The sequence below is a fragment of the Mirounga angustirostris genome, unplaced genomic scaffold (genome assembly GCF_029215605.1).
Source record: "Mirounga angustirostris isolate CCGP_5_RB_7025 unplaced genomic scaffold, mMirAng1.0.hap1 SCAF_4, whole genome shotgun sequence".
Classification (NCBI taxonomy): domain Eukaryota; kingdom Metazoa; phylum Chordata; class Mammalia; order Carnivora; family Phocidae; genus Mirounga; species Mirounga angustirostris.
In genome coordinates this window covers 33,254,621-33,277,079 of record NW_026991712.1, presented here as the reverse complement: position 1 = coordinate 33,277,079, position 22,459 = coordinate 33,254,621, and the positions used below count along the sequence as shown (strand labels likewise).

General features: G+C 34.3%; 1 protein-coding gene across 2 annotated transcripts in view; it reads left to right on the top strand.

Annotated features, from left to right (window-relative positions):
- The window catches only part of RIMS2 (regulating synaptic membrane exocytosis 2), a 581,950-nt gene that overhangs the window by 424,972 nt on the left and 134,519 nt on the right, over positions 1-22,459 (top strand). For both annotated transcript variants that reach the window (XM_064588000.1, XM_064588001.1), the window contains exon 21: positions 3,521-3,621. In XM_064588000.1, the coding sequence (XP_064444070.1) occupies positions 3,521-3,621 (101 nt within the window). The remainder of the gene's footprint in view (positions 1-3,520; positions 3,622-22,459) is intronic.

The following is a 22,459-nucleotide window of genomic DNA, read 5'->3' as shown; positions in this document are numbered from 1 at the left end:
TATTTTATGAAAATCAATTAGATTTATTAAAGCTACACTTCGGCCATATTGTCATCAAGAGTTTGGGGAGTCTCAACAGAAGACAGTTTTATATTTCCTATGATGGATCTCTTTACCAGTAGGATACTTTTCTCTCTATGGATATCATTGTTTGTGAAGTGTTTTCTTTATGAGAATAGGTTGATAAAAATGTAGAAAAGCAATGGAAGACTTCATAGGAGCCAAATAGTTTTGGAGAGAGGAATGTCTGGTTACTGTTTGTCCTAAGGATTACCTCCTAGAAGAATTTAAAGTTGTAAGTTAAAAGTATATTTACTGAAGTGTGTTGACTGTATATCAAATAAGGTGGTCACTTGAAATTTCATTAGGTAAGGTGCTAACAAAGAATCTTTCCATCTAAGGTCTGTCTATAGATGGTAATTGAGTCTGGAGATGAGAGATGTGTTTGAAATTGGAATTTAGTTGATAACATATTTAAGTAATTATATCACTCTCTCTATTTGCATCTTTGTTTACTTATAGCAAATACAAATTAATATTCTTCTTAGGCCCCCCCAATGATCTGTTAAATATAAATGATGTCCCATAAATCTGAGTCTACAAAATCTTTAAACCCTTACTAAGGAGAAAGGCTCCTTTGCAAAGCAATATTAAATCAATATGTTTTTTTAAAAATTATGCTTTAATGCAGGGATCATGAAACCATGGCCCACAGACCAAATCAGGCCCACTGCCTGTTTTGTAAATAAGGTTTTCATAGAAGAGTGACACTCATTTATGTATGCATTGTCTATACCTGCTTTCATGTTATAGTGGTAGAGTTGTGGTAGAAAATATACAGTCTGCAAAGCCTAAGATACTTATTATTGGCCGTTTACAGAACAAGTTTGTCGACTCCTGCCAGTATATATCACATTACTACCTGGTTATTAAAAAGAATTTGATGTAGCTTCATAGGAGGCTGATGTCCAGAAAAAAGTCTAAATATTAGAAAATGCGTATATATGTATGTATGTATATATATCTATGTGTATGTATATATATTTAAATATGAATATATAAAATCTGTTCAAGCTTTTTTGTCTGTTGGTGCTATTCATATTAATATACTATCTTGCTACCATGATATCAAAATGAAACTTTTTAAAAGAACTTCCCAAACACTCAATTTAGCTAGTATCTTTAAGTACACATAATTTTTTTGATACAGGGATGGCTTTTTGTTCCATTGCCCTTGGAGAAAATAAACACATTTACCTGAGAATATCTCTTAAGGTACAAATAACTACAAAATTGTATTTTAATAGGCTAGTAGACATTTATACTTCACTGTATTTCACATTCATATCATGGAGGCACTCACTTGATTTTATGTATCATTCAATTTATATCAATATGACACATATCCCTATTTTTTAATTTGGCACAGACTTAATCAAATCATTATTAAAAAGAGACTCTTAAAAGGAACAAATTGCCTCACTTTATTGAATAGTTGACTTAAATTTGCTGTTATACTTAGAGGTCATGTAATATAGACTCTTTATACATTCTTTTACTTAGGATTTTTTTGAAATTTTTTCTTTTTTTACTCTTTATTTTAAATTAATCGGTTTTTACTTAAAATTTGTTACCAACAAGAATTTTCTGATATACAATGAGATTTTTTTTCAGAATAAGTATTAAAATACTTATTTTTTTTAACTTAGCAAACAGGCACGGCTTTATTTTTTAATTTAAATTAAATTAGCCAAAATAGAGTACATCCTCAGTTTTTGATGTAGTGTTCAATGGTTCACCAGTTGTGTACAGCACTGTTTTTAATCCAAAACAAAGTCATGCATAAACAAAAACTCTAATCCCAAGAGGTACTTCATTTAGCTCTGCTATTATGTATCTTCAACCAGATAATGGAAGACATGGAGCTCAATGTCTTTGTCTCTTAGGTGAAGTGGTTGAACTATAGGACACCTAATGTCTCCGCCATCTCTCAAGCTACTACTGTTTGTCATATGACTAAGTCAAATTGCTGAATCAAAGTTTTTCAACCATTTCAGCACTCCAGGCAGATACACCCACAGAATCAGGATTCTGGCCAAGTACTTTAATATTATAATGGACAGTGCTGGAAAACAGAGGCTCTTCAAAGCAAAACTTTACCTTTACTATTCTAGACATGGCTTCTGAAGGATCTTCCTAGTTTCTTTCTTTTTTTTTTTTAATTCTTATGTTAATCCCCATACATTACATCATTAGTTTTAGATGAAGTGTTCCATGATTCATTGTTTGTGCATAACACCCAGTGCTCCATGCAGAATGTGCCCTCCTCAATACCCACCACCAGGCTAACCCATCCTCCCACCCCCCTCCCCTCTAGAACCCTCAGTTTGTTTTTCAGAGTCCATCATCTCTCATAAAATACTTATTCTTGAATAGGCACACTTTTGTATAGAGATCTTTACTGCAGTTTTCAGGTTATGATGTTAAGCAAGGGGTATATATGTGGTATGTTTACATTCCTCCCAACGCTGAGTGGTTATGAATTTACATGATGACATGTTGTAGATACCCACTTGAGCCCAGTAAGCTATGATTATTTTTCCCAGTTTGTACATTTGTAGTATACAATTGAGATTTTGTGAGCATAATCTCATTATGCATATTTATGAGAAATGGAATTTTCATATAAAATCTCTTTAATAAAAGTTATAAATATACCTTAAAAACACTTTTTCATGTTTGCTAAGATTTGCTAACTGAATTTAGTTCTTATTCTAACCAAAGTTTTTAAAGACCCTCTTGATATCTATAATTGATGCATTTGGAGGTAGACCTGTTATCGAGAGTATTAGTCTCATTTTGTAATAGGCTTACCATCTCATTTTCTCACCTCCTTACATTTTTTTTTTCTGAAATGATTTCAGTTATACTCTGCCTTTATTGGCATGGTTTGTTCTCAGGAGTATTATTCCAAGTGCCTCTTTCTTGGTGCTAGTTCTAGAAAATTCAAGTTCAAAAGATCCATATGTAAGCTTGGACAACCTACTTTTTAACACATGGGCTAATTTTATGGTAGTTTCTAAACACAATTGTAAAATTGCATTTGAAACCAATTAGACTTACAGCTATTTTTCAGTAAATAAATCAAATCCTGATGAGTTACAAGCCAGTTTTTATTTATAGGATTATTATTGTCAGGTTTATGCGCTGTCAAATATATTCTCCTGGGCATACATGTACCAGAAATGTTTTCTATCTAGTTAAGATTTGTTGTTCTGTTAAAATTCATTTACATTTTATTTAGACTAAATTTTTTTTACAGATTTAGTAATCATGCTTTTATTCACCAAATTGCATACTTTAAATAAATCTAAGAAATAATATGACATTTTAATTTGTATGTACTACCTTGAATGAAAGTAATATATCAGCCTAACATTTCTTCTATTATACATCCTGAAAGTAGGGCTCAGAAATAAGAACTGAACATTAATTTTATGGGTTTTTTTCTACTCGATAGGTGCTATGGATATAGAGGAGAGAAATCGCCAAATGAAAATTAACAAATACAAACAGGTAGCCGGATCAGATCCCAGACTGGAACAAGATTACCATTCAAAGGCAAGACATTTTTCTTTTTAAAAGTTGTAAAATAAACAATCATATGAAACCGTTAGATTCTCTTCAACTTCTGAACACAGATTAGTTAGACACAAACATATAATGCAATGGCCCCATGATATCAAATGCTAAAATTTATAATGTGCTTATATTCCAACTTTTAGGCATAGAAATTGTCTTATTAAAAAAGTCATTATAATAATATAGGAGATTAAAGAAATGAAACTCATAAATGATCTGAAGAACAGATCTTTTAGAATTTTTTATTTTATAGAACTTACAAGGCTCTAACACCCTCAAAAATGTTTAGGAAGAACGGCTGTGGTTTTCCCATACATAGATTTTTTTAAAAATTTTATAGCATTTTAATGGAACCTGGTTTATTAATGAGTCATTAGAACAAAATACATATTCATATGAGATGCTGTAAGTTCAAAAGTGAGCATCCTTTTGAGCTACTTTTTGGGAATAAGTTGAGGTATGAGGTCAACCAGGGAAGATTCTTGCCCTTCATTGCTTTTATATTTTCAAAACATGTTTAGGTTCGTGATATTATTCATGGTCAAAGTCATGAAAAGACTTTGCTCTGATGTACCTATTTAAGATTTAATAAGAGAATGAAAATAGCAAATTTACTCATATAACATTTAGTTACTATGTGTTCTGTGGCTTAGTAATGTGATCATTGCAATCGTGTAATATTTGTGGTCTATATATTTCTGTGTATTAGAGAAAAGCAGTTTAGATTTTTATACGCTTAGGTCTATTTTATTTTTACCTACTTAACCTTTAGTTCCTCTCCATTATACTGCATTCTTTGGTGAAGTCAAGACTTACTAAGGAAAGCATAACTGGCTACATTGGATATGCATATATACGTTTCTAGTTTCCCCACTATACCACCTAACAGAGGCAGAGATTCTTACATCAGCATCATCTTCCAAATCACCAATCTCTTCCCAAAATTACACAAATACTGACATGGTGAATGTAGAATTGTTCATCACAGAGTTCTGATGTACTGGAAATGACATAGGCCTAAAGCCAGAGAAAGGTAAATTCAAGACAAATAAAGTCTTACCTTTACTCAGCGGGTCCTAAAATATATTCATTTTCTTTTTTTTTTTTAAAGATTTTATTTATTTATTTATTTGAGAGAGAGAGAGAAACAGCATGAGAGGGGAGAGGGTCAGAGGGAGAAGCAGGCTCCCCGCTGAGCCGGGAGCCCGATGTGGGACTCGATCCCAGGACTCCGGGACCATGACCCGAGCCAAAGGCAGTCGCTTAACCAACTGAGCCACCCAGGCGCCCTATATTCATTTTCTAAAATAAAAATATGAATAACTTCAAATAGCCTCAGTGAATTTCATAGAAAATAGTTTTGTAATGATATAGTATTTCAGATACTACCAATCTTTTGAGCTTAATGTCAGAAATGATATCTGTCTTCCCAGGTACTTTGTCAGTATTTCTTCTTAGGGCTAAGTAGATACACCTGATCTTTTGTGGCATCTCTTATACTCTATATATATTCACTATATATAATCCAAAGACCAAGGCATGTAGTCCTAATAAAATAGGTTCTAAAAACTTCTAGAAACATGTCTTCAACTAACATCAATTTTTTTTTATCTCCCACTGTATTTTAGGAAAGAATGTAGATGATTTTTTAAAGTACATATAATACTCTCAATAATACTGTCAATGAAGAGATGAATATCAAGAGAAAATGAAGTTAAGGCAAAACAAAGTAACAGCAGAAGTAAAGTTTGTGAACAAAATGCATAATGTGAGACCCTATATACCTGCTGCATGTGAAGCATGTATTTTGACTGTGAACTTCCTAAAAAGCAGCAAAGACAGAAGGGGAAACTGGGTCGGTTGTATGATTCCCATTGTTTATACAATAAAAACAAGTTCTTTAGTTGCAATTTCAATGATTCCTTTTATAGATACCTGACAGAAATTTGCTGTAGGAGGATGGACCAATGGAATACAATAGGCATGGCTCCAGATTTTTTTTCAAAAAAATAAGTTTTGATGCCATTCCAATTCATAAATTAATTCTTGAATCTTCAAAGTTTTATAACTTTGAGACCAATTATTTTGGGCTGGAGAAAATTTAAATCTTGGCAAAGGACAAACTATACTAAGCAATATAATTTCATAGGTATTCTGTAAGGAAGTGGTTTTCTAAGTGTAGTCTCAGACCAGTGGCGTCATCACCTGAGGACTTCTAGAAGTGCAATTCTCTGGCCCAAGTACTTAATCAGAACTCTGGGGGTCAGGTCCCTGTGTTTTAACAAACCTACCAGGTGTACACCAAAGTTTGAGAACTGCTCTAAGGTGAGCCGCTTATAAAATTGACTTCCTCTATTAGGGTCTTAGCTGGAAGCCATGATGAATGATGTCCTTAAAAAATGGAGACTTTGAGATCAGATGATCTGACACCTTTACAGGGTGCTCATACTTTATAACATCCTATCATTTGGATATCAAATGCTTATCATTATGAAGTTATGCATTCAGCTTAACTAAAAATGTATTTAAGCCATTAAGGTATAACTTCTTTAAAGGGTCCAAAACACAACTCTGTTTCATTACCCTACAAATTACTTACTGATATGGACTATCTTTGCTGGGTCATCTATCTCCCCATCATCCCTAACATGATCTTCCTCTGTCATGGATCAAAAAGAAAATTACAGAAGCATCTGTAGAACAATAACTACTAAGTTACTATCTAAGAATATTTTAACTATACTAGAGATTTGAAAACAGAAAATTTTTGTTTAATAAGAGCAGTAAAAGGCATGTGCAGACATGATTCCAATTTCTCAGGGGGTCTTCCCTCAAAACAGAATTTAACTGTGTAGCCAGAGCACACCCCTGCCTCTCTTTATCCCAGTTTAAGACATCTATTCCACTCTCAGCAGAAATTTAAGGAGCAACTTTGATTTTTCCCTATAAGATCAATATTCTCTGCTCTTCGTTGGTTCAGAAAAAAGTGATTTGTCTATTAAGTTTAACAGTGCAAAATATAATTCAGCATAGACCAACTATGCTTCTGTGAGTTATATAATTACTAATTAACAGAATTGGCAATAATTGAATGTCAAACAATATGTAGCTATACCTGAAAATTAATATGGAGAATTTGATAATGTTTATTTAAATATATAATGTTTATTTTTTTAATTAGCTATATTTATTATTTTAAAATGATCCAGGAAGATACTTTTTTAAAAGGGTAGTCCCTAACATTTCAATAGAGAATGCTATACAGTTCATTGGTACAGTATTTATTTGGAATTCAAAGCTTTTATCTCTGTAGAAATAATGCTGTTTTTTAAATTAAATAATTAAGTGATTTTGTGTTCCCACAAAAATATCTTACTCTTATTACAGCATAAGTGCTATATATAAATATCATATTATAATTTTGTTTTCTTATTTATCTCCCTAGAATTAAGTAATAAAACTCATAAGTGCCCAGAACTTTTCAAATGTGAACCAAAAGTCTAAATTAATGCATTTAACCCTTAATCTGATAGACTGACTTAGTGTTCAGGGAGCAGAGGACGGTGTAGTAAAAGAAAGGAAAAGGGTTTTACTCCATTCATTGTACACACCTGAACCCTACCTCTTGTCACCCTAATTAGTCTCAGGCTTTTTGTCCTTTAAGGACCCATTCACCCATTTCAAAGAGACCTATCAAAAGGAAAGCAATCCAACTAAAGTAATTTACATTATAATATGAATAACGTAACACAGAAATAGTTTCAGTTTTTTAAACCTATAAATACAACCAAAACTCACATTGATGCGATTGCCATCAATATCAATGTAAAAAATTTCAGACAGTTTGGGCACCTGGGTGGCTCAGTCAGTTAAGCGACTGCCTTCGGCTCAGGTCATGATTCCAGGGTCCTGGGATGGAGCCCTGCATCACAATGGGCTTCTTGCTCAGCGGAGAGTCTGCTTCTCCCTCTGACCGTACCCCTCTTGTGCTCTCTCTCTCTCTCTCAAATAAATAAAATAAAATCTTTAAAAAAAATTCAGACAGTTTAAGTATTTTTGACAGATGGGTCGCCTCTGTTAACTAAGCTGTTCCCTTTATTAGAGCTCATTCTCTTCTCCACACTGAGAATACACATTTAGGGCCAGTCTTGAGTGTTTTAAATTGATTTTTCAAGACATAGGCCACAGGGACACCAGAAGAGGGAGACAGGCTGGGGCAGGTTAGGAGTGGCGGCATATCGGGTGTTTGTAAGTTTGCTGTTTGTAAACAGGAGTACTTGAAGACCTCAGTATCGAGGCAGTGGTTCGTGCCTGTAGTGTAGTAGATGGAGGTACAGTCTGCAGAAACTCCCCCCTGGGTGACTTTGGGTAGGTTAACCCTTTATTCTCAGTTTCTTTATCTATTAAACTGGGCTTTGAGACCTGTTTCATAGGGTGATGATAGGGTGAAATGAGATGATGTATATAAATGGCGTAGCATTTAGTGATTAAATGCTGAATACGTGGTGCAGATAACATTTGTTTTTATTTTTGTAATAACAACAGCAAATGTAATCATAGACACCAGAAATTAAAATGACAAGGTCGAAAAGAAATAGTAAAGAAATAATTGAGCTAATGAAAAGGATTTCAGGGTAACTCACATATCATCGAATGTTCCCTTTGTTCTCAGAGAATTCAAGCATCAGAGATCTAAAATGAACAATCAGATTTAGGGGGAAGGAATTTATGAATCTTCAAGGGATATGGAGATTAAAAACGCAAGCCTGGAACATAACGTGGGATGGGAAATTACAAACTAAATTACTGAAATTAAGAAATTATGTTATCAAGGCTGATGTTAATGGGCGTGGTCCTTGGAAAGTGGTTAACAGGTGCACGCGCAGGCATGGGCATTTAACAGGAAATGCTCCTTAATAGCAGTGATGTACATGGATCTGAACACTCAAAGACGAAATTTATAAAAAGTAAAATTTAAAATGTGGATAGGTGGCCTTGTGCAAATTAAGAAATTGCGAGAAAATACATGTATTTAGCAGAAGTGAAGAAATGAATGCTACCTTTTGATTTTTATAAGCAGTGATTGAAATAAAATGCTCAAATTTTTTTGGCAGAAAAGTTGAGTTGCTGGCAGCATAGAACACAGGCCAGCAACAGAACAGTTGAGTTGGGCTTTGTGCGCATTGGAGGAAATCCTGCTTGCAGAATCCCTTCTCAAGCTCCCAAGAGAACCTGGTATTTGCATGAAACAGACCCCATTGTGCCAGCATTACGTAGATGGAATCATCTGATAAATAGGGCAGGAGCGATCTCAGAAACTCAGTCTCTCCCCTGCAAGGCCCTCAAGGAATAGGTTAAAATGTCCCGTAGGAAGTCATGAAGCTTCCTTTCTTGGAAGAAGCAGTTCATTGTTTCATGAACAGAGGTAGGGTTCAGGTTTTCAGAAAAAATTGCTGCAAGGCTTCGTCTGGCCAAATAGCGAACAGAATGGTTTCATTTGTAAAAATCAGAATTAAGATTACTTACCTGTGAGTTCCATCCCAAGCTAGGTCAAGAAATCTTACCCCTCACTGATGGGGCTGCCACAGCCAGAATGCCAGCAGCTGCACCTGGATTTCTTCAGTGAAACACACCATTTCTCTAACCTTCCCGTCTGCTTTGGCAGATGTTTCTATTGTTGTGTTAATTTCTCTATAACCCTGCAATCAGCGAGCTTCAAGATCGGTAGCAAAATCCCAAGACAAACTTCTGGAATTCACTGAAAGTGGCTGATATGCGAGCATAGTAGGAAGAAAAACGAACAAGTTACTTTACCTAGAAGCATTCTTTTTTTTTTTTTTTTTTTTTAATTTAAATTCCACTTGCCAACATACCTGGAAGCATTCTTATTGCCAAACTTAGCCACCAAGGTTCTGAGAAAGTGTACAGAGTCCTGGGTGCCGCTGTCCCTTCTTAATATTCTCTACCTCTCCTCCACCACTTAAGGATACATTTTGTCCAAGTACTGCACGCTTTAGGTTGCTTCCTGGCCCCAAACCAGACCACATCCTTCTGTACTATCTTGCTACTTACCCAAGCCAGACAAGCCTCCAGGCCTTTTATTAGTCACCTGCTGTGTACTTTTTTTACGGTTACTCTCTGGTTGTTCCTTTTCCAAGTATATTTATGAAGAGAAGTAAAACTAGATTTTAAAATCTAAATTATTAAACTAGTAAGAGCAGCCATATATAATACAATGCTACAAGTACAAGAGATTTAGTGGTAATCTTATCAAGGCCTGAATAAAAAAAACTTCAGTCTCACCTACGAAACTGACAAATGGCTCTATAAGCCTAATGAAAAGAGAGTTGGAGATTGAAATGAAAAAGGAACCAGGTAAAATCATATTGTAAGAGCCTTTATATCCTATTTTCCCCTCTTCTGTAGTCTCTTACTCATGTTTGTGAGGGTAGATTTCTCATTTATATTCCATTAAACGTCCACCAAACTAGAATTTAAAAGTAAATAAAAAATTTCCGTATACATTTATATAATTTCTTCCTTTACCTTTGAAATAAATAAAGGGATGATCAAGGCATCATTAAGGGAGAAGGGGCCATTGGAAGTATAGCTTCATGCTAATGGGAAGCATTATCAATAACCATAGTAGCAACTATAATCACAGCACAACGTCTGGAGTCTTGATTACAGTAATGGAGATATATAACCAGTTTGTTAGTCACTCTTCAATTTATTTTTAGTGATTATGATTAAATACAGGCTGCAGAGTAGCATTAAAAGTATGGACTCCAAAACCAAACTGCCTGGGCTCAAATCTACCTGTCATTATTTATATGACCTTGGGCAAGTTAGGTTTCTTATTCTGGAAGATGTGCTAAGAATAGTGCCTACCTCATTGGATTGTTTTCAAGATTAAATCTATTTATATACATGTATAACGCCTGAACAGAGTTTGGGATATAGTAAGCAATACATACGTGTTAGCTGCGATATGATGATGGTGATGATGATGGTGATGATGGGGAAGAAGAAGAAAAAGAAGATTCATTTCCAGCAGATAACTTGCTCTTACCAAAATCCTTGGGGGTTCAAGTCTGTATTTGTTGCCATTAACAATCTACTAGGTAGAGATAAGCATATCTCTAAGGTAATCCTAAAAATAATTGGGTGGAAATGGAGGAAAAATATAAAAATTAATGATAATTATAAAAGTCTAAAAATTGATTAAGGTTGTATTATTTTTTACCAGTTTAGTCAAATCTTTATTTACCCAAAATTATTTTTCTTACCACTTCTACTCCTTAGTAAGCTGGTTGTACTTCGATTTTAGTTTAACAAGAGAGAGAGATAAAATTATTTTGCACATAAATTTATCTATTTGTACACGCACCTGCACACACCCTAGAGCTCTGAGCCAAGGAGAATTTCTGTTCTCCATATTTTAGCTGATAGAGGTAACAACTATTCATTTCTTGCTTATCCCATAGATACAAATATACCTACTTTATGTAAAAGACCCACAGTTAAAAACTTAATGGTAAATAATTTTAATGCCGTTTTAGAAATGTGGTATTTTTATGTGTGGTTAATCTTTGAATTCAAAACTTTCTAACTTTAGCTTCCTTTTCCCCTTAATATCTTGTATTAGTTTGCTAGGACTGCCATAACAAATTGCCACAGACTAGGTAACTTTAAAAAAAGAAACTAAGTTTCTTATAGTTCTGGAGGCTTGAGGTCCAAGATCAAAGAGTTGACAGGTTTGGTTTATTCTGAGACCTCTCTCCTTGGCTGCAGATGGCTACGTTCTTGCTGTGTGTTCACATGGTCATCGCTCTGTGTATTGGATTAGGGCCTGCCCATATGAGCTCATTTTACCTTAATTATTTCTTTAAAGGCACTATTTACAAATATAGTCATATTCTGAGGTACTAGGAATTAGGATTACAATATACGAATTTGGGGGATACACAGCTGAATCATAACCTATGTCTACAAAATAATTAATGGTCTTTTAAAATAACTGCTGCCTTATAAAAGCATATTTGATTATAATATGAATAGAGATTTTAAGGCAAGTAGCTAAATATAGCTATTTTGTTTCAAACTTTATGATTTTTTAAAAATTTTGTTACTTTTTTTATTTCACCAACTACATTGTCACATCCTAGGAGATGAAATATTTTGTTTTTGTATCAACAAGTTCATTTTTAAAACTATTTTTCTTAGTGATAAAACCACATTTAAATTTAAATATGGTTTTCTTGGTCATAATTTTATTATGACATTCAAGCCATGACTCTTTTTTTCTTCACATATATTTGTGAATTGCTACCTATTACTATCTAACCACATGTCAGGCCAAGAAATATGAAGATGATATTTTTTAATTATGAAGAAGTCATTTGAGATTACTAAGACAGCAATTTATATGTTGTAGAACACTATAAGATTTCAGAAGAAATTATCATTTCTCCCTTTTTCGTAAGTATAATGTTGCTAAAAACTGACAAAAGAATTTTAAGTAACATGTATTGAGCTACCTGCTGCTAAAAAGGTCAATCTATGAAGAATAGCTGCTATTGCCAAGATCACAATTCTTTTAGTATATTGCGTAAGAATACACAGGGAAAACATTTCTCTTTTACCTCCCCCCCGCCAAAAAAATTCATGCATTCACCTTTGCTTTCATCAAGCCTCCAGAGTTGCTGGATTGCTAACTACTAGCATACCTTATAGGGAATATAAGGGATGAATGATATGGATCACCAAGAGGAGAGAAATCTTGCTTTATAGAATCAAGGAGGATATGAGAAATAAAGAAGGAAGAAAATGTGATAAGTAGGGCAGAAATATTATTTCCAACTCAAAGCCCATGTAATCTAGAAGCATTAAGTATTTTCAGAAAAAAAAATGACAAGTATAAGAATATTCGAAACAGAGAGGTGAAAACATATATACCTTCTGAACCAATCATGGCATTTATCACCTCCTAAAATGCATATATTCTGCCTTATATGATAATTTGCTTATTTTTTATCTTCTTGAGAATGGGGACTATGTTTTTTTCATCTTGGTAGTCTCTCTAGTGGCAAGCACTTTGCTTTGGCTATAATAGGCACTCAAAGGGATATTTTTCTAGAATATGGACATCAATGCTGAGAGGAAGCTAGAGTGTCAGGGGTGGTATATGTTTGGAAAAGGCTTTAGAGGAGATGAATGTCAAATATTTTGTACCAAGGTAAGGACAGGATAAGAACCCCGGGAGAAGGTATGGGTAGGTTATTGCATGAGAGTCAGAAGCAAATTTTCTAATGGGTATGTAATTATTGATTTGTGTCTAGAGTTAATCATAGTAGAAAGAATACTGAGACAAAAAACTAGAAGATTTGGGCTCTAATTTTTATTCTACCACTAGAAGATTTGGGCTCTAATTTTTATTCTACCACTTATGTGATACTTTTGGGTAACTTTTGGGTAACTTTGTTACCCAAAGTCTTATCACATAAGTGGTAGAATAAAAATTAGAGTTCTTCACAACCCAGCTTTCTTCTGTGTAAAAATCGAGGAAACCTGGTAATCTATGAAGTGTTACACAAATACATGGTACTTTGGAGGCTGCATTGAAAAAAAAAAAACACTATGTATTAACATTTGGGTTTTAGGCAACCTCATCATTAATAAGTGAATCATTTAATCTCATGGCCTAATATTTAAAATTAGGTTTGAAGTAAGATTTTCTATATTTCATTTTCTTCATCTAAGTGATTCAACAATCTCTGATCAGGGTCAGGCTCTCTATTAGATATAGTCTCACAAAGGATTGAATCTATGTATTTTTAAATTAATTTATGTCATATTAATTATGATTTAGAGAATAAATTTATATGTATAATATTTTAGCCTATTACTTCACATGAAATAATTGACAGCTAGGTTTGAATTGACACTTAATTCCAAACCTTTAGTCAGTTAGGCAGTCAGTCAAGTAGGACAGCGTGGAGCTGTCTACACCTATCATTTCAATCTAAGTTGGCTAATTATAATTTGAACATGTCTACAATTTTGTTATGTAACAGCTTGTTCATGAGCACAAAAATTAGTTGTAGTTTTTCCTCAATTGGAAGAATTACAGATATTATTTATTAGCAAAATAAATTCACTACTGTTTTCCTTAACATGGAATCTTGATTATTTCTATTTCATCAGTTTTGAAGATTGCAAAATAATACTCTAGTCTGGAAATAATATAGCTAACCTATAAGAGAAGGAACTTTTGGCTGGTGATAACTTCGAGAGGTAGAAATGTTGTGTGTAAAGGGTACAGAACTTGGCTTGGCACATGGGAGCGCCCAGTAATGGTAGTTATATTTATTATTATATATGTGATGCAGGGGTAATAAAAGAAAAACCTTACAGTTGAACTTCATTCTCATAGATGAATCAAAATATACTAGTTCAATACAACTTCCTGACTAACAAAGAAAATGGCTATGATTTTATGATTGGCCCTTTTCAGGTCATTTTCATGACCAGGCATACTCACAGCAAAGCTAATAGTCTTCAAGATCCAGCCATGTAAGAACATGTTACTTCTTAAGCCCATTACCATTTTCTGCCTACCCCACCTCCCCCCCCAAAAAAGATGACCTGAATTTTAAATGGAATGTAAAGGGGTTATTTCAATAGGACATAAAACATCTTTATCTTTTTATTCAAGTTAGTTTGCAAGATACTGTTTTTTTTTTTTCAAGTTTTATTTAAGATCTGTCCAGTTATAGTTGTAAGTTTTTGTTTTCTGATTATGTATGTCATTTTAGGTAGAGTTTTAAAATTCAGAAAAGGAAGAAAATCTTTATTCTGAAGTATATACTTAAAAATGTGAATGTTTTAAAAAGAAATGACTTATGTTCTACATACGCTTGCCAAGTATCCCATTAAACATGAAATTATAGTTAACACATTTTTAAATGAAATTGAAAGACTTCAATACTAACAACTTATATAAGCTTAGTCAATTCACTTCTCTGTTTCTTAATTTTCTCATCTATAAAATTAAGAATCTAGATTATATCCTCTCTGAGGTCACTTTCAGCTTTAAAATACTATGATTTCTTTTTAAAGACTCAGTGATGAGCGAATAACTAAAAGTATGTTTCAGCACCAAGTAACTTTCCTGGGCTTTTTTTTCTTAAACAAAGGGTGGTTATAGATGAGTCCTCTTCTGTGTATCTGAACATAATCTCAGGGGACATTTAGTAGCTTTCTCTTTCCTGCAACTCAAAACTGCATGCCTTGTATGTCTCTAAAGCTAATCAGCTGTAATTCTGGTTTCCGGTTCTGCAACATTAAAAGAAAAAAAAATTTCCAGAGAAACAATCAAATGAATAGCAATAAAATGAAGGACTGAGCAAATGGAGGGAGGAAGGGAGGAAGGGAGGGAGTAATGAAAAAAAAGAGAGTTTGAAAGCAAAGGAAGGAAGGAGGAATGGGAGAAGGGAGGCAGGCAGGCAAAAACCTTCCAGTCTAAGAGCTCCTAATTGAATTAGGGAAACACAGGTACATCAGTGTTACTTTTACAAAATAGGCTATGTTAACTGATATAATAAAACTTAACCATGCAAAGGAAGCATAAGAAGAGAAATATTCATTTGGCTTGGAGAAATCTGGAACATATCGTAGAATAATACTTAGATGAAGGACATGTCAAGTAGAGGAAGAGCTTAAGCAAAAATGCAGAAGCATATGAGCAAAAGCCATATGTTTAAGGAACACCTAGTAGTTCTTTGGAATGGAAATACCCAACAAATTAGGTTACATATTAGGATATAAGAATGGAAAAATTGGCTGGGACCAGATTGCAGAGGGCTTTGAATCACTTAGTTAAAAATCCAGAATGTTTTCATTATAAACATTGGCTTTGAAGATATTTGAAGAAGTCACCGATATGAACAAATATTAATTCTAGTGGTAAACTTAAGATGCATTTGAAAGGGAGATTAAAGACAAGAAGTCCTATTCAGAGGCTACTGCTATGGTCTAAACAAGATGTAATTGTTATTCCTTGCCATGTTTTAACTGTTGCCTCCAACCCAAATGGTCTTAATGCAAACCCAGCTGATGCTGCTCTGTCTTCTCACATGAGGAATGAGCGTAGTGGGCTTCTTCCAGATTTTCAACAGAATAATTACATCTGCCCTCTTCCTGAATTTAATGGATCATGGCAATTCTCAGACCCTTCCAAGTTTTTCAACACTTTGTGGTTATTTGGGCTGTTATTTAACCCTGATTCTCTCAAATACAAGTACCTTGAGTTACTCTGTTGCTTTCTAAGGTACTAATTTGAAAAGGAGCCCTCTCCATATCCCCAGTCCATTAAATTTTGTTGTGTGTCTGCCTGCTTCACTTTCCTAGGACCCTTGTCCTGATGCTGTCTTGCCATGTTTTCTTTCTGTTGCAGCTTTTGGAATGCTAGCTTGCCACTCAATATCTGTAATGTCCCTACCCCATATCCCAATGCAAGCTATAAATATTCTCTCAAAAATACAAAAATCATATAATAAACCATGGAATATTTAAAGATATTCACAAAGGATCAAGTATAAGGGATTCTTATGGCCAAGGAGAGCTTCTTTGTGATACTCAGTTCTAGGTAGATCTTACAGGTTTCTTATCTGAGGGTTTGGAAAACATTTGGTCACGATAATGGTACCAGTGCTTTAATATTGACCCTTCTGTCTTTTGGAGAAGTCTGGGTTTGTGGGTTTGCACAGGCAGCAGGCATTCTGTTCTCCCCTCTGTCAGCTTGGCTATAAATGAAATGGTTGTGTATATCACAATGAGATATTATCATTAATATACTTAACGGTCTGGGAAGAACAGACTTCGAGAACACTTCTTCATTGAGGCAGAAATTTCAGAATTTGTTTGAGATATTACTGAATAAGAAAGGCATAAAAATGAATGTAAGACTCATTAAGGCTGTTGAAAAAGAGAAAAAAATCATTTACCTTATGTGAATACATCTGAATCAAGAGATGGCTAAGTGTTAACACATATGTAAACTTAGAAAATAATAGCTGGCTTAGGCATTGGGAAAAGAAAACAATATATAAAATATTTGGAAGTTTATAAGCATAAAATGTATCCACATTTTAATAATTATTAGTGTTACAGTCATGAATTGTTACGTTCCCTGGTTTAACTTTCCTTGATGCCTAGTAGAAGCATAGTTACAAAAAGTAACCCAGGTTAATAGTTTCAAGAATAAAAAACATGAATTTCCAAGTCAGGTTTGGTGTTGTCCTACTCTAAGTAAATAAACCAAGCTGGTGTCAAAGGACAATGCCTTATTTTTTTTAATGATACGGAAGTAGGAACTTACAAAGTTTTCATAGCTCTTTTCAAGTTTTTTTTTTTAGCCAAGAGAAAATGTTTGAGGTGATAGCTGGAATGATGAAGAAACGGAGTATCACAGCCTAGAGCTTCTTTAATTTCATCACAGACTATGCCTAATTATTATCATGATATAAATATTTACTATGTGTCAAGACCTGTGATCTCATTTAAAGCTCACCTCAGGCTCAGAGAAGTTAAGAGACTTGCCCAAGATAACACAGCTCCCAGTGAGTGGGAGAGCAGTTACACATCCATGTCTTTCCACTCTGTAGCCCAGGGTCAATATGATACCTTGCCTCTTACCATCAAAATTAGACCACATTATAGATTTTATCAATATTGTTAGTTAAAGAATGTGCCTTTATACTATGAGGTCAGAAAATAATTTTTTTGACCCAGAACAGAATGAGTGGTATATCATTCAGGTGTGTATTCACATGTTCATGATAAAAAAAAAAAAAAAAAAAGCCTGACAAAATTACCTGAATAAAAATTTTTTTTTCACAAACAAGAAATCCAAACAGCTGCCCAAGGCTGATCCTGCTATTTAAGGAGCCAAGCTTCCTTAGAGCTTCTCTCCCTGCTCCCTGTTCTCAGAGTAGGACATTCATGCTCATTGTCACAGAATGATGACTGCACCCCTAGGCCCATGTTTAAACTCCAATTAGAAAGAAAAGCAAAGAGGGAAAGGCAAATGGCCATCCCAGCTGAGTCAGCCCACTGTAATCGCTCTCGCCAACCCCCACCTTCTATTTTCCTGCTTATATCACAGGGACCAGACTCAAGTCAAGTGATCACCCTGGCTACAAGGAAAATGAAAAATGAAGTTGTTTTGTTTTGTTCTTGTTGTTGTCATTGTTAGACTACTAATATAAATCCTGATTCTTTGAGTTTTAAAGAACAAAAATGGAGAAAGAATATTGGTAGGCATTCAGCAGCAACTGTGACCAATGAATAGGAGTAGTAGACTTGAATTACAAACATGAAAGACCAAGGACCTATTCATACACCCCTAATAGCTAAATATCCAGATATTTGTTACAATAAAATGAGTGATACTTCTTGACTAATTAGAGTGGAGAATATTGAAGAAGGAGAAGTCAAAGGTAGCACAAATTTCTGTTTTAGTTCAATATTTAGTTCAATTTAGAGCCTATTAAATAATGCAGGGAATATAGGAGATATAAGAATAGCTGGTTTGAGGTGAAAGAGAATAAATTTGGTTTTGGTCACAGTTGAATGTGATATACCTGAAAAACAACATGTGGTAGATGCCCTGCTAACACCTGGAAATACAAGTCTGAAGTTTGGAGGGTAGTGAGAGCAGACGATAAGGATTTATTCGTCATTACATGGCAGTGAAAATGCACAGATAATGGATCAGGTCATCCTGGGGGGGATATGCATAGTGTAAAGAAAAGTGGACTATTGATCAAAATTTGGGGAAAATATAATTTAAAATCAGGTCAGAGAAAGTGAAACTGGCAAAGGAGATTAAGAAGGAACAGTGAGAGAGCCAGGGGAGAAACCATGAGTAACATTATCTGAGAAACCATTCATGGAAACATTTCAGGAGAGAGGACTTCAATATTAGATGTAGCAGCAACATCAAGAAAGAACTGAAGACACTACTGGCTGGTAAATTCGGATATTTTTGGTGTTTTCTGTTTGTTTTTGAGAACAGTTTCAGTAAACGGTAGACTAGAATGGGTGAGAGTTATGGATTCTGAGGAGAAAAGTGGTAAGGGCATTTGCTAAGAGCAAAAGCATGAGTTCTGTAGCTACCTGAGATCTGCAGATCTGGAATTTCTTCACAGAACTGGCATTTCCATTTCTAAAATTGTGAGACATTGATGGAACTAAATAACAGATGATGAGAGCAGCTGCTTACTAACAGACATGTAGTTCCCACAGAGCCAAGCCTTTGTGAGTCATAATTGACTACTAGCAATAATTCCTCCTCTATAAATTCTCCAGGAAAAATTATTAATCTTACAAGTTTCCCTCAAACCAAAAGACAGTTGGCTTTTTAGTAAGTCTTGGCTGATAGGCTAATGGCTACCCTTTCTACTATTATAGTTCTTTCCCTTAAGCTGTTCTTGCTATTCCATCTTTCTCAAGATTTCCCTGGATGAATAACTTACAGATAATGTATCTTATTGTCCCTTACTCATTGTCTCCTGATGAATCTCAATGAATCCTACAAACAGTGCACATATTTCTAAACCCCATGCTTGGTGGTATACACCAAGTCTGCATTTGGTAACCACTTGGTAACTTGAAATCAACCATGGTGGGAATATTTATTCCTCAGAAATTAGCAAACGCTGTAAATCAGACCTTTTACCTCTTGGATACTGGTTGTTAAACATATCAGCACATCACTGCGTATACCTATCACAGGGAATAAGAGGATTGCATGACTAAACTCTATTCATCTATCTTCACAGTATTTTATACTCTGACTTAATGCTTCGTCCTGGAGATTATACTCCAGTATATAGTCCAGATAAAACAACCATTCCCTTCATTTCAATTCATTAAACGTTTATTGAGTTCCTACTACCTGCCAGGCAAGGATCTAGGTAATTCCCATAATCTGTACATACTAAAATAAGTAAGACAGTCATTATTCTCAGGGAGTTTATAATCTAAGCAGGATGGATAGATAGATAGATAGATAGATAGATAGATAGATAGATAGATAGATAGATAGATAGATAGATGATAGATAGCTAATGTGTGAGAAAGAAATACATGAAAAAATTGTAAGAAATTCATGAATAAAGTAGTATAGGAAAACTCCAGGCAGTGACTAACTGTCTTGAAGGAATTAAGGAAGAGTTTCCTAGCAGGGATTTCATTTGCAGAATATTGTTTTTAGGGCTAAATCTTAAATTAGCCCTCAGTTTTCTGTAGCTTTTCCTCACTCTCTTCTCCCTCTCAGGTAGAGACCTTATTACACAATACCCTCTTTAGGAGTCGTATCTAAACAGAATGATCTCCTAACAGATTTTCGCATAGCGCAACATTCCTATCAAGCACTGATAAGAGCCTTGGCTAGGACAGAGGGGAAATCATCTGGAAGTAGCTCCTCAAAGAGGGAGTTTCTGCAATTTTGGTACTATCAAAAGACAACAGGACTTTTTGAATTATGATCTGAAATACTGTAAAATAGGTTAGCAAAAATGAGAGCATCTTCTTGCTCACATGATTATTTCATTGACCACAGTGCCAAGACTCCCCCTGCTCTGTTCTTGTCTCCTCCAGACCCCCACGTTGGTGTGGAGAGCCCTGTCCAGAACTTCAGCTTCTCCTTTACCTTCCAAAGATTATGTTTGCCCTATTTTTTTCCAATCTTATGATCTATTCATTGTGTTTTCTCTCTGAATATGATATGAATATTCCTCCAAGTATTTCTTGATGACATAAAACTTATTTTTCTTCAAACTTGGACTTTTTTCCTGCCTGGTATTTTGCAATAACCAAGTCTTGGACTAGATTCCCAGACAACAAATTGCAGTTTTCTGGTGAAATTTAATAAATCAAAGATAAGCAATGCTCAAGGCAACTCATAATCCCACTCCCGTGTCTTGTCTGAGAAGTTCATGTACAAAACTCAAACAACCTGAGTTGCTGAAATGCTGGTAGAGAAATCAAGCTGGGAAATTGCCTAATCTGAGAGCTTCAGATGAGTATACTGGAGAAATGGAAATCTTATTTTAGAAATTTGAATTTACTTTTTTCTCAGGAATATTCTAAAATTTTAATAATAACTTTCTTTTTAATAGAGCTTTGATGATATGCTGTTACTTTCCACTATTGTCAGATGAATAGAGAGAACATTAACTTTTCTAGGCCACTTAAGAACGCTTTAGAGTCTGGAACATCCTGAAGAATAATAATTTCCCGTAAATTTTTCTAGTTCATGATCTACTTAATAGCAATGTACAAAACATCAAAATGCTGTCGGGAAAGGCTTCCTTACTGTCTTCCAAGATTTTAATGATCTCCAATCAGGGCACAATTTTCAGCTGAGATCATGTAATCCTATGCAATAAATCTTCTTTGTTTTTGTTCCATTAAAGAGAATGGTGAGCATATCATCCATTGTTGATCTGTCAGCTGTAAATTAATACATGCTGATTGTTGAAAACATTTTTTATTGTATGGTGCCAAGACAACACCAACTGTTTTCTAAATAAATGAGCTGATTTGCATTCATAATACCTTGGTACAATAATAATTTAGCTGCTGCTATCTCACTATTAAACTAGAAACTTTTGTTTACCATAATTTAGGAAAAGAAAAAAATACATTTAAGAAATTTTTAAAAAATGAATTGCTTTAAAAGTAAACTCTAATATTAGGTCATTTATGACTTTGAATTTTGGGGTTTTTGCAATTGTATATGTGAAGATATTATATTCTAAGTATATTCAAAATATGTTCTTCTGAAGTTCTATTTATAAAAAGATTTTTTTCTATTATTTCTCACTTTCTATATTTCTCATTCTGTGTATCATGTGTAAATTTGTAATGGAAACCTGATCTATACCCTAAAGGTAAACCTACTTAGTTGCCCAGAAGTAGACAGAGAAATGCACTTAATACAAGCCTTGAGAATGCAGTATAATCATCATCAAACTAGAGCTGTTAGCTAATTTGTATTCTTTCTTTATATAAACTTTTCCACTCAGTGTCTTTTTATTTAATGACTTTCTGCTTTAGGCATTGGAAATGAGCAGTTGCTGTGTGCTAAGCACACTACGGGGTATTTTAAATATATCATGTCTCTTAACTCCTCGCAAGAATCCTTAAAATGAGATTTATCCTTATCTTACTGGTACAAAAACTAAGCTTCAGAGTTTAAGTTAAATCAAATTAAATCTTTGACTCTTAGGTGCTAAGAGAGTTACAAAAATAAGGAAGATATTGTCCTGGCCTTTAGGAGCTTATATTCTAGTAGAGGGTTTGAAAATTAAAAATGAACACACTTAAACACACACACACACACACAAACACACATCTTTAACAAGAGTTAGCGTGTGTTGAATTCTATAAAACTGTATATGTGTAATCTTATCTTTCCCTAAGTTTTGCATATCCAAAATTTTAGCTCAGCAAACTCGATTATCTAAGAGGTTTTAGCCAAAGATACGTGCAATGTACATGTATCTTTGTGTATGTATCTTTTAAGACAAATTCTTAAGCCTTAGGCTAGCCTGTATGTACCTATGCATCATAGCAACAGGGTTAAAAGTCACGACAACTCAAAAAGACAAAGACTAGAGCATGCAAAGTCAGAATCCTAACTAGTGAAATATAAAAATCAAGTAAGATTTAGGATTCAGAAATGAAGGCATAACAATCAGACAAGAACCAATCAGGGAAACACAGAATACACAGGTACCAGATGGCT